Source organism: Carassius carassius, chromosome 12 (assembly GCF_963082965.1).
Source record: "Carassius carassius chromosome 12, fCarCar2.1, whole genome shotgun sequence".
NCBI lineage: Eukaryota > Metazoa > Chordata > Actinopteri > Cypriniformes > Cyprinidae > Carassius > Carassius carassius.
In genome coordinates, this window is record NC_081766.1 from 34,945,103 (window position 1) to 34,957,602 (window position 12,500).

At 45.9% G+C, this 12,500-nt stretch overlaps 2 protein-coding genes across 2 annotated transcripts in view; both read left to right on the forward strand.

Moving 5' to 3' along the window:
* The window catches only part of tada1 (transcriptional adaptor 1), an 8,324-nt gene extending 8,298 nt beyond the window's left edge, over window positions 1–26 (forward strand). The window contains exon 8 of the mRNA XM_059562881.1: window positions 1–26. This exon is cut by the window's left edge and continues 474 nt beyond it. The gene's annotated coding sequence lies outside the window, so the exon portion shown is untranslated.
* A 525-nt stretch (window positions 27–551) lies between these two features.
* Window positions 552–12,500, forward strand: part of fggy (FGGY carbohydrate kinase domain containing) — a 23,553-nt gene continuing 11,604 nt past the window's right edge. Inside the window, exons 1-7 of the mRNA XM_059564214.1 lie at window positions 552–731; window positions 3,371–3,563; window positions 3,648–3,759; window positions 10,544–10,695; window positions 10,769–10,857; window positions 11,287–11,402; window positions 11,471–11,599. Of these exons, the coding sequence (XP_059420197.1) occupies window positions 3,384–3,563; window positions 3,648–3,759; window positions 10,544–10,695; window positions 10,769–10,857; window positions 11,287–11,402; window positions 11,471–11,599 (778 nt within the window). The 5' untranslated portion in view covers window positions 552–731; window positions 3,371–3,383. The remainder of the gene's footprint in view (window positions 732–3,370; window positions 3,564–3,647; window positions 3,760–10,543; window positions 10,696–10,768; window positions 10,858–11,286; window positions 11,403–11,470; window positions 11,600–12,500) is intronic.

Below are 12,500 nucleotides of genomic sequence, written 5' to 3' on the forward strand. Positions count from 1 at the left end.
ACACGATCGTATTCAGCGGTTTATAAGTGTTACACACATTATCAGGCTCTCAGGGGTAAGAGATCTTCAGAAGGGTCAGAAACCCTGCCGTCCATCATCTGGTCAGTTTCACAGACTCAGTCCACTCATGATTATATAATGTCCTCCAGTGACTCCCATCACGTGTTCCTGTCATAATCACTGTTTTGATGAGTCAGTAATGAGCAGCATGAGTTCAGGCTGATCATTGTCCAGAAGTCTGTCTTTGGCTCATGTGCTGAGGTCAGATGTGTGCGTTTCAGAGATAACGGGGAGATTACACACTAGAAATGTGCTTCATTATGTGATTGGGCTTCGTTGTTTCTCTACTGATCAGCATCATCAATTCAGGTCAAATGAGACGCGTTTCTGTAAATAACCTCTTTAATAATTTGATGTTGAAAATATAAACCAAATGCTCTTTTAATACATTAGTTATATTAGCACGCTAGTGGTTATGGATATGTGGTTATTAGCGTAGAATATGATTAAAGAAGTACAGTGGAATGTGGTCTAGTGTGTAAATGTGTGTATTCAGGCTGATAAACGCGTGTCAGAGAAGGATTTAGTCTCGGTAATCTGTTCTTGATTCGCGTTCGCTCTTTTTGGTCTCGCTCGAGCGCCGTAGCCGATCCTCCGAGTCACATGTGGACTGTGTTCTGTGTTTACTCTGAAACTGACTAAAGTCCTGCTGAAGCTCTGACTCGACCCAGGTACAGTTTCTCTGCCGGAACTCAAGATTCACAGCGATATAAAACAGAGAAGCTAGCTGCACGAGACCCTCAGATATATATATATATATATATATATAGCCTATATACACAGACACATACATACATACAGAAAGATTAATGTTTTTTAAATAATTATATTCAGTTCATGAAGGCTTAATACAGGAAATACAATAATATTGTGAAATATTATCATGTAAAATGTATTTTCTGTTAAAGTGTAATTATTTCTGTGATGCTCAGCTGTACAGCTGCATCTCAATAAATTAGAATGTCGTGGAAAAGTTCATTTATTTCAGTAATTCAACTCAAATTGTGAAACTCGTGTATTAAATAAATTCAATGCACACAGACTGAAGTAGTTTAAGTCTTTGGTTCTTTTAATTGTGATGATTTTGGCTCACATTTAACAAAAACCCACCATCTCAATAAATCAGAATACTTCATAAGACCAATAAAAAACATGTAGTGAATTGGCCTGCTGGAAAGTATGTTAATTTACTGTACATGTACTCAATTCTTGGTAGGGGCTCCTTCTGCTTGAATTACTGCCTCAGTTCGGCGTGGCATGGAGGTGATCAGTTTGTGGTGCTGCTGAGGTGGTCTGGAAGCACAGGTTTCTTTGACAGTGGCCTTCAGCTCATCTGCATTGTTTGGTCTCTTGTTTCTCATCTTCCTCTTGACAGTAGCCGCTTTTCTGTCGGGTCAGTGGAGCCAGTGCTTCCAGCGGGTCGGTGGGGCTAATAGTCTCTGCCCTGCAGCACTGAGGCCTGAAGCTCCGCTAAAACACGCCCTTTACACGCCTCTCAGGAACAACGTCACACAACCCCATCATTTCAACAACAAAGACAAGTTATCAGAAAACTAATAAGAAATAAGTCATATATTTGATAAATAGTTTCATAAATATTTCTGCCTTGTATGTTGATTATAATCCACATCGAATTAAGTTATTTCAAACACCAACTGCTGACTGAAAGTGAGTTTTGAGCTCGACTTATTTTAAAAAGTCTTTAATGTTGGTGTTGTTATCTTTCTGAAATGATCCGCGCTGACACTGGAAGTGGCCCTGCACTAGCACACCTGCTAGAAGATTCAAACACATACACACTAAACATGAATATGAATCCTTAAAGGGTTAGTTCACCGAAAAATGAAAATTATGTCATTAATAACTCCATTTATCTTTGGAACACAGTTTAAGATATTTTAGATTTAGTCCGAGAGCTCTCAGTCCCTCCATTGAAGCTGTGTGTACGGTCTACTGTCCATGTCCAGAAAGGTAAGAAAAACATCATCAAAGTAGTCCATGTGACATCAATTTGTTAAAGCATCGAAAAAATACATTTTGGTCCAAAAAGATCCGGTTACATCGAATGATTCGTTCGTGAACCGGATATCACAAACTGCTTTGTTTTGAACTCTCTCACACAACAGACACGGAAGAGAAGACAATGCTGAATAAAGTCGTAGTTTTTGCTATTTTTGGACCAAAATGTATTTTCGATGCTTTAAAATATTCTAACTGACCCTCTGATGTCACATGGACTACTTTGAAGATGTTTGTCTTACCTTTCTGGACATGGACAGTAGACCGTACACACAGCTTCAATGGAGGGACTGAGAGCTCTCGGACTAAATCTAAAATATCTTAAACTGTGTTCTGAAGATGAACGGAGGTCTCACGGGTTTGGAACGACATGAGGGTGAGTTATTAATGACATAATTTTGATTATTGGATGAATGGTAAATGGTAAATGTTGTGATCATGATTACTATCATGGGTTTGCACGTGATGGTCAGGCAGTGCATCTCTTTCCCCAAATCTGACAATCACTTCCGAATCACTTCTGAATTGTCAATAATTGTTCTAATGGTGTTAATGTGGAAAGCTGTTCTGTGAAAGAGTTGGTTGGTTATCTTGCTTCAGACTGGCTGGCACACGGATTTGATTTACAACATCCTGTTGCCTTGTCTCCTCATGTTTCAACCATGCTCCCGATCGAATCTTTAATTTGTCTGGTTCGGGTCTGATACACCACACTCTCCTTGTGAAGGGTGTCAATGATTGTCTTCTGGACATCTGTCAGATCAGCAGTCTTCCCCATGATTGTGTATCCTAGTGAACCAAACTCAGAGACCATTCTGAAAGCTCAGGAAACCTTTGCAGGTGTTTTGAGTTGATTAGCTGATTGGCATGTCACCATATTCTAATTTGTTGATATAATGAATTGGTGGGTTTTTGTTAAATGTGAGCCAAAATCATCACAATTAAAAGATTCAAAGACTTAATCTACTTCAGTCTGTGTGCACTGAATTTATTTAATACACAAGTTTCACAATTTGAGTTGAATTACTGAAATAAATGAACTTTTCAATTGCATTCTTCGACCTTTTTTCTGCAAACATGATACATAAATCTCATCAATAGTGTGAAGATTACAAACAATAAGCAGCCCGTATTATATTACTATTCTGATTCTGTTTCAAAGACAGCTTTATAAAGACTGAACAAACCAACTTTAGATGCACCAAACATTTTAAGCTGAAGAATTTTTAATAATGTATGCATCTGTTCAAGTGTATTCATGCAGCGAAGTGTGTGTGTGTGTGTGTTGCAGGCCAGCCGGTGACATGAGCAGGTATTATGTTGGTGTGGACGTGGGCACTGCCAGTGTGCGAGCGGCTCTGGTCACGCAGGACGGTCAGGTCAAACACATGGCAGAGGAGCCCATTAACATATGGGAGCCGTGTGCTGACCATTACGAGCAATCATCAGAGGATATCTGGAGCAGATGCTGCAGCACTGTGAAGGTGAGCACGCCTGCATCACCAGCCCAAACATCTCTGCATGGATCTCTGTTTCCAGAAGGGTTGAGCTTCTTCATGTTGTTATAGCGAGTGACTCAGGACATCGATGTGGAGTCTGTTCGAGGGATCGGCTTTGATGCCACCTGCTCATTGGTGGTTCTGGACCGGCACTTCCTGCCCGTGGCTGTCAATCACACAGGTTTGCATTTCATGAGTCGATCTCACAGGTGTGTGTTTAATGAGTCGATCTCACAGGTGTGCGTTTCATGAGTCGATCACACAGGTGTGCGACAGATATGCGTTTCATGAGGCGATCTCACAGGTGTGTGTTTAATGAGTCGATCACACAGGTGTGCGTTTCATGAGTCGATCTCACAGGTTTGCATTTCATGAGTCGATCTCACAGGTGTGTGTTTAATGAGTCGATCTCACAGGTGTGCGTTTCATGAGTCGATCACACAGGTGTGCGACAGATATGCGTTTCATGAGGCGATCTCACAGGTGTGTGTTTCATGAGTCGATCTCACAGGTGTGCGTTTCATGAGGCGATCTCACAGGTGTGTGTTTCATGAGTCGATCTCACAGGTGTGCGTTTCATGAGTCGATCTCACAGGTGTGCGTTTCATGAGTCGATCACACAGGTGTGTGACAGATATGCGTTTCATGAGGCGATCTCACAGGTGTGTGTTTCACGAGTCGATCACACAGGTGTGCGTTTCATGAGTCGATCACACAGGTGTGCGACAGATATGCGTTTCATGAGGCGATCTCACAGGTGTGTGTTTCACGAATCGATCTCACAGGTGTGCTATTCACGAGTCGATCTTACAGGTGTGCGTTTCACGAGTCGATCTCACAGGTGTGTGTTTAATGAGTCGATCTCTCAGGTGTGTGTTTAATGAGTCGATCTCACAGGTGTGCGTTTCATGAGTCGATCACACAAGTGTGTGTTTAATGAGTCGATCTCACAGGTGTGTGTTTAATGAGTCGATCTCACAGGTGTGTGTTTAATGAGTCGATCTCACAGGTGTGTGTTTAATGAGTCGATCACACAGGTGTGCGTTTCACGAGTCGATCACACAGGTGTGCGTTTCACGAGTCGGTCACACAGGTGTGCGTTTCACGAGTCGATCTCACAGGTGTGCGTTTCACGAGTCGATCTCTCAGATGTGTGTTTAATGAGTCGATCACACAGGTGTGCGTTTCATGAGTTGATCTCACAGGTGTGCGTTTCATGAGTCGATCACACAGGTGTGCGACAGATATGCGTTTCATGAGACGATCTCACAGGTGTGCGTTTCATGAGTCGATCACACAGGTGTGCGACAGATATGTGTTTCATGAGGCGATCTCACAGGTGTGTGTTTCACGAATCGATCTCACAGGTGTGCGTTTCACGAGTCGATCTTACAGGTGTGCGTTTCACGAGTCGATCTCACAGGTGTGTGTTTAATGAGTCGATCTCTCAGGTGTGTGTTTAATGAGTCGATCTCACAGGTGTGCGTTTCATGAGTCGATCACACAAGTGTGTGTTTAATGAGTCGATCTCACAGGTGTGTGTTTAATGAGTCGATCTCACAGGTGTGTGTTTAATGAGTCGATCACACAGGTGTGTGTTTAATGAGTCGATCTCACAGGTGTGTGTTTAATGAGTCGATCTCACAGGTGTGTGTTTAATGAGTCGATCACACAGGTGTGCGTTTCACGAGTCGATCACACAGGTGTGCGTTTCACGAGTCGGTCACACAGGTGTGCGTTTCACGAGTCGATCTCACAGGTGTGCGTTTCACGAGTCGATCACACAGGTGTGCGTTTCACGAGTCGGTCACACAGGTGTGCGTTTCACGAGTCGGTCACACAAGTGTGCGTTTCACGAGTCGATCTCACAGGTGTGCGACAGATATGCGTTTCATGAGATGATCTCACAGGTGTGCGTTTCATGAGTCGATCACACAGGTGTGCGACAGATATGCGTTTCATGAGACGATCTCACAGGTGTGCGTTTCATGAGTCGATCACACAGGTGTGCGACAGATATGTGTTTCATGAGGCGATCTCACAGGTGTGTGTTTCACGAATCGATCTCACAGGTGTGCGTTTCACGAGTCGATCTTACAGGTGTGCGTTTCACGAGTCGATCTCACAGGTGTGTGTTTAATGAGTCGATCTCTCAGGTGTGTGTTTAATGAGTCGATCTCACAGGTGTGCGTTTCATGAGTCGATCACACAAGTGTGTGTTTAATGAGTCGATCTCACAGGTGTGTGTTTAATGAGTCGATCTCACAGGTGTGTGTTTAATGAGTCGATCACACAGGTGTGTGTTTAATGAGTCGATCTCACAGGTGTGTGTTTAATGAGTCGATCTCACAGGTGTGTGTTTAATGAGTCGATCACACAGGTGTGCGTTTCACGAGTCGATCACACAGGTGTGCGTTTCACGAGTCGGTCACACAGGTGTGCGTTTCACGAGTCGATCTCACAGGTGTGCGTTTCACGAGTCGATCACACAGGTGTGCGTTTCACGAGTCGGTCACACAGGTGTGCGTTTCACGAGTCGGTCACACAAGTGTGCGTTTCACGAGTCGATCTCACAGGTGTGCGTTTCACGAGTCGATCACACAGGTGTGCGTTTCACGAGTCAGTCACACAGGTGTGCGTTTCATGAGTCGATCACACAGGTGTGCGACAGATGTGCGTTTCATGAGTCGATCTCACAGGTGTGTGTTTAATGAGTCGATCACACAGGTGTGCGTTTCATGAGTCGATCACACAGGTGTGCGTTTCATGAGTCGATCTCACAGGTGTGTGTTTAATGAGTCGATCACACAGGTGTGCGTTTCATGAGTCGATCACACAGGTGTGCGTTTCATGAGTCGATCACACAGGTGTGCGACAGGTGTGCGTTTCATGAGTCGATCACACAGGTGTGCGTTTCATGAGTCGATCACACAGGTGTGCGACAGATGTGCATTTCACGAGTCGATCTCACATGTGTGCATTTCACGAGTCGGTCACACAGGTGTGTGTTTCACGAGTCGGTCACATAGGTGTGTGTTTCACGAGTCGATCTCACAGGTGTGTGTTTCATGAGGCGATCTCACAGGTGTGTGTTTCATGAGTCGATCTCACAGGTGTGCGTTTCTCGAGTCGGTCTCACAGGTGTGCGTTTCATGAGTCGATCTCACAGGTGTGCGTTTCATGAGTAGATCTCACAGGTGTGTGTTTCATGAGTCGATCTCACAGGTGTGCGTTTCTCGAGTCGGTCTCACAGGTGTGCGTTTCATGAGTCGATCACACAGGTGTGCGACAGATGTGCGTTTTATGAGGCGATCTCACAGGTGTGTGTTTCACGAGTCGGTCACACAGGTGTGCGTTTCACGAGTTGGTTACACAGGTGTGCGTTTCACGAGTCGGTCACACAGGTGTGCGTTTCACAAGTCGGTCACACAGGTGTGCTTTTCACGAGTCGATCACACAGGTGTGCGTTTCACGAGTCGGTCACACAGGTGTGTGTTTAATGAGTCGATCTCACAGGTGTGTGTTTAATGAGTCAATCTCACAGGTGTGTGTTTAATGAGTCGATCACACAGGTGTGCGTTTCACGAGTCGATCACACAGGTGTGCGTTTCACGAGTCGGTCACACAGGTGTGCGTTTCATGAGTCGATCTCACAGGTGTGCGTTTCACGAGTCGATCTTACAGGTGTGCGTTTCATGAGTCGATCTCACAGGTGTGCGACAGATATGCGTTTCATGAGGCGATATCACAGGTGTGTGTTTCATGAGTCGATCTCACAGGTGTGCGTTTCATGAGTCGATCACACAGGTGTGCGACAGATATGCGTTTCATGAGGCGATCTCACAGGTGTGTGTTTCATGAGTCGATCTCACAGGTGTGCGTTTCATGAGTCGATCACACAGGTGTTCGACAGATATGCGTTTCATGAGGCGATCTCACAGGTGTGTGTTTCACGAGTCGATCACACAGGTGTGCGTTTCATGAGTCGATCACACAGGTGTGCGACAGATATGCGTTTCATGAGGCGATCTCACAGGTGTGTGTTTCACGAATCGATCTCACAGGTGTGCGTTTCACGAGTCGATCTTACAGGTGTGTGTTTCATGAGTCGATCTCACAGGTGTGTGTTTAATGAGTCGATCTCTCAGGTGTGTGTTTAATGAGTCGATCTCACAGGTGTGCGTTTCATGAGTCGATCACACAAGTGTGTGTTTAATGAGTCGATCTCACAGGTGTGTGTTTAATGAGTCGATCTCACAGGTGTGTGTTTAATGAGTCGATCACACAGGTGTGTGTTTAATGAGTCGATCTCACAGGTGTGTGTTTAATGAGTCGATCTCACAGGTGTGTGTTTAATGAGTCGATCACACAGGTGTGCGTTTCACGAGTGGATCACACAGGTGTGCGTTTCACGAGTCGGTCACACAGGTGTGCGTTTCACGAGTCGATCTCACAGGTGTGCGTTTCACGAGTCGATCTCTCAGGTGTGTGTTTAATGAGTCGATCACACAGGTGTGCGTTTCATGAGTCGATCTCACAGGTGTGCGTTTCATGAGTCGATCACACAGGTGTGCGACAGATATGCGTTTCATGAGGCGATCTCACAGGTGTGTATTTCACGAGTCGATCACACAGGTGTGCGTTTCATGAGTCGATCACACAGGTGTGCGACAGATATGCGTTTCATGAAGCGATCTCACAGGTGTGTGTTTCACGAATCGATCTCACAGGTGTGCGTTTCACGAGTCGATCTTACAGGTGTGCGTTTCACGAGTCGATCTCACAGGTGTGTGTTTAATGAGTCGATCTCTCAGGTGTGTGTTTAATGAGTCGATCTCACAGGTGTGCGTTTCATGAGTCGATCACACAAGTGTGTGTTTCATGAGTCGATCTCACAGGTGTGTGTTTAATGAGTCAATCTCACAGGTGTGTGTTTAATGAGTCGATCACACAGGTGTGTGTTTAATGAGTCGATCTCACAGGTGTGTGTTTAATGAGTCGATCTCACAGGTGTGTGTTTAATGAGTCGATCACACAGGTGTGCGTTTCACGAGTCGATCACACAGGTGTGCGTTTCACGAGTCGATCACACAGGTGTGCGTTTCACGAGTCGGTCACACAGGTGTGCGTTTCACGAGTCGATCTCACAGGAGTGCGTTTCACGAGTCGATCACACAGGTGTGCGTTTCACGAGTCGGTCACACAGGTGTGCGTTTCACGAGTCGGTCACACAGGTGTGCGTTTCACGAGTCGGTCACACAAGTGTGCGTTTCACGAGTCGATCTCACAGGTGTGCGTTTCACGAGTCGATCACACAGGTGTGCGTTTCACGAGTCGGTCACACAGGTGTGCGTTTCATGAGTCGATCACACAGGTGTGCGACAGATGTGCGTTTCATGAGTCGATCTCACAGGTGTGTGTTTAATGAATCGATCACACAGGTGTGCGTTTCATGAGTCGATCACACAGGTGTGCGTTTCATGAGTCGATCACACAGGTGTGCGACAGGTGTGCGTTTCATGAGTTGATCACACAGGTGTGCGTTTTATGAGTCGATCACACAGGTGTGCGACAGATGTGCGTTTCACGAGTCGATCTCACAGGTGTGTATTTCACGAGTCGATCTCACAGGTGCGCATTTCACGAGTCGGTCACACAGGTGTGCGTTTCACGAGTCGGTCACATAGGTGTGTGTTTCACGAGTCGATCTCACAGGTGTGTGTTTCACGAGTCGATCTCACAGGTGTGCGTTTCTCGAGTCGGTCTCACAGGTGTGCGTTTCATGAGTCGATTTCACAGGTGTGCGTTTCATGAGTCGATCTCACAGGTGTGTGTTTCATGAGTCGATCTCACAGGTGTGCGTTTCTCGAGTCAGTCTCACAGGTGTGCGTTTCATGAGTCGATCACACAGGTGTGTGTTTCACGAGTCGATCTCACAGGTGTGCGTTTCTCGAGTCGGTCTCACAGGTGTGCGTTTCATGAGTCGATTTCACAGGTGTGCGTTTCATGAGTCGATCTCACAGGTGTGTGTTTCATGAGTCGATCTCACAGGTGTGCGTTTCTCGAGTCAGTCTCACAGGTGTGCGTTTCATGAGTCGATCACACAGGTGTGCGACAGATGTGCGTTTTATGAGGCGATCTCACAGGTGTGTGTTTCACGAGTCGGTCACACAGGTGTGCGTTTCACGAGTCGGTTACACAGGTGTGCGTTTCACAAGTCGGTCACACAGGTGTGCTTTTCACGAGTCGATCACACAGGTGTGCGTTTCACGAGTCGGTCACACAGGTGTGCGTTTTACGAGTCAGTCACACAGGTGTGCGTTTCACGAGTCGGTCACACAGGTGTGCGTTTCACGAGTCGGTCACACAGGTGTGCGTTTCACGAGTCGGTCACACAGGTGTGCGTTTCACGAGTCGGTCACACAGGTGTGCGTTTCACGAGTCGGTCACACAGGTGTGCGTTTCACGAGTCGGTCACACAGGTGTGCGTTTCACGAGTCGGTCACACAGGTGTGCGTTTCACGAGTCGGTCACACAGGTGTGCGTTTCACGAGTCGATCTCACAGGTGTGCGTTTCACGAGTCGATCTCACAGGTGTGTGTTTCACGAGTCGGTCACACAGGTGTGTATTTCACGAGTCGATCTCACAGGTGTGCGTTTCACGAGTCGGTCACACAGGTGTGCGTTTCACGAGTCGATCTCACATGTGTGCGTTTCACGAGTCGGTCACACAGGTGTGCGTTTCACGAGTCGGTCACATAGGTGTGTGTTTCACGAGTCGATCTCACAGGTGTGTGTTTCACGAGTCGATCTCACAGGTGTGTGTTTCACGAGTCGATCACACAGGTGTGTGTTTCACGAGTCGATCACACAGGTGTGTGTTTCACGAGTCGATCTCACAGGTGTGTGTTTCATCAGTCCGGCAGGTGAGTGCCACACACTGTCTCACCGCCGTGTGCTCGCAGGTGTCCTGGAGAGGAATGTGGTGATGTGGATGGACCACCGGGCGGCAGATCAAGCCTCTCGTATCACAGCCACCAAACACAGAGTGCTTCTGGGAGTCGGGGGCGTGATGTCACCCGAAATGCAGCCACCCAAATTACTATGGCTCAAAGAGGTGAGGAGTGTGAGCACCACAAACACTCTTATCTTCTTGAGTTTCAATCCTGAGTTCTTCATTCTGTGATTAGAATCTGAGGGACACCTGCTGGAAAGAAGCGGCACACTTCTTTGACCTTCCTGACTTTCTGTCCTGGAAAGCCACAGGCTCTTTGTGCAGGTGAGCCTTTCATTAGACTGCAGGGATTAAACAACATTGGGACTGATATCTAGAAGAATTTTTACCAAGTAATTTTAATAGATGAAAAATCAGTGAAATATCTCTTATATTTGCAGAAGCTTCTGTGAACATGTCTAGTGATGCAGTGAATTGTTGAATAGAACTACAAATTGAACATTGATTAATGAAAACGAGCGTCTCCAATGATGTTTTCACTGCAGTTAAATGAAAGATAGTATTAAAAACTCTTCAACAGCTTCAACTTAATGCTCTTGTGCTCACAGGACAGATGACCTGAGAGTGAACACAATTTGATTCTTAGCTGAACTGCTTTATTAACGATCAAACAAAGCCTAAAGTTTAAATATCTCCAGTGAAGTGATGTGAATATATCGAGCAGCTAAACAGCAGCTGTGTGTCCTGGTGTAGGTCTTTATGTACTCTGGTGTGTAAGTGGACGTATTCTCCATCTGACGGCTGGGACGACACGTTCTGGAGCGCCATCGGTCTGGAGGACCTGATGGAGAACAGTTACTTCAAAATCGGTAGGAGAGAACCCTGTTCAGTGCTCGTATGGTTCTGCTGACTGACGAGGTGTTGTGTTGTGTTGAAGGCCAGCAGACGTGTTGTCCAGGGACTCCGGTGGGACGAGGACTGACCGCAGCGGCGGCTGCAGATCTGGGTCTGATTCAGGGCACCGCTGTGGGCGCTTCACTCATAGACGCTCACGCAGGAGGCTTGGGTACAGAACCACACGCTCCTCAATCTCACGCTGTTCTCCTCTTCTGCTCCAGTGTCTGACCTCGTTACTTACTGAAGTCAAACCACAATCAACTCTGTTTCTCCTGAGTAGATCAGACATCTATATAAACATGACTGAACTGACCACACTTGATCTGAGCCTTTCAATGAGAAATGTCAATAGGTGAACTATAAAACAGCTAGATTAAAATCAAAACAAAACCAGTGTTTTTAGTTTTTTATGCACTGGTCAATGTTGATTTTTATCTGGATTGCTTCCATATCATGTCTTCTTTCAGACTAGTGGAGAAAAAACTTCCAAAATACAAATTTAAGCATTTATTATAATGCAATTTATCTATTTGCATTTGTACATTTCAACTCCAATTATATTAAGAGTTTTCTTTCTTTTACATGCACCAAAACTTGGTTATGCTACAGTGTTTCTGATTCTTGTGAGTGATCAGCTGGTGTAGTGTGTGTGACCTGTAGTGTGTGTGACCTGTAGTGTGTGTGACCTGTAGTGTGTCTGACCTGTAGTGTGTGTGACCTGTAGTGTGTGTGACCTGTAGTGTGTCTGACCTGTAGGGCTGTAAATGAATATTCTAAATTCGAATATGTATTCGAATAGTTTTAAAAAAACGAATTTCGAAGGTGAAAATTAATATTCGAATAAAAAAAAAATGTGGAAAAAAAGGCCCGCGGTAGTAGAGGCGTGATTGTCTGCTTTGCGAGTGGGCCGCTAGCGCGCCTGAGGGTTCAGGGACAGGTCACAGCCTCACAGGAGTCGCACTGTCTGGCACAGCATCACTGCTGAAAGTTGACGCGTCTTCATGGAAGATGCCAGCAAGTGCAGAGCCCAACTCGACCGCAGCAGAGAAAATGAGGTAAAATTGTTGACC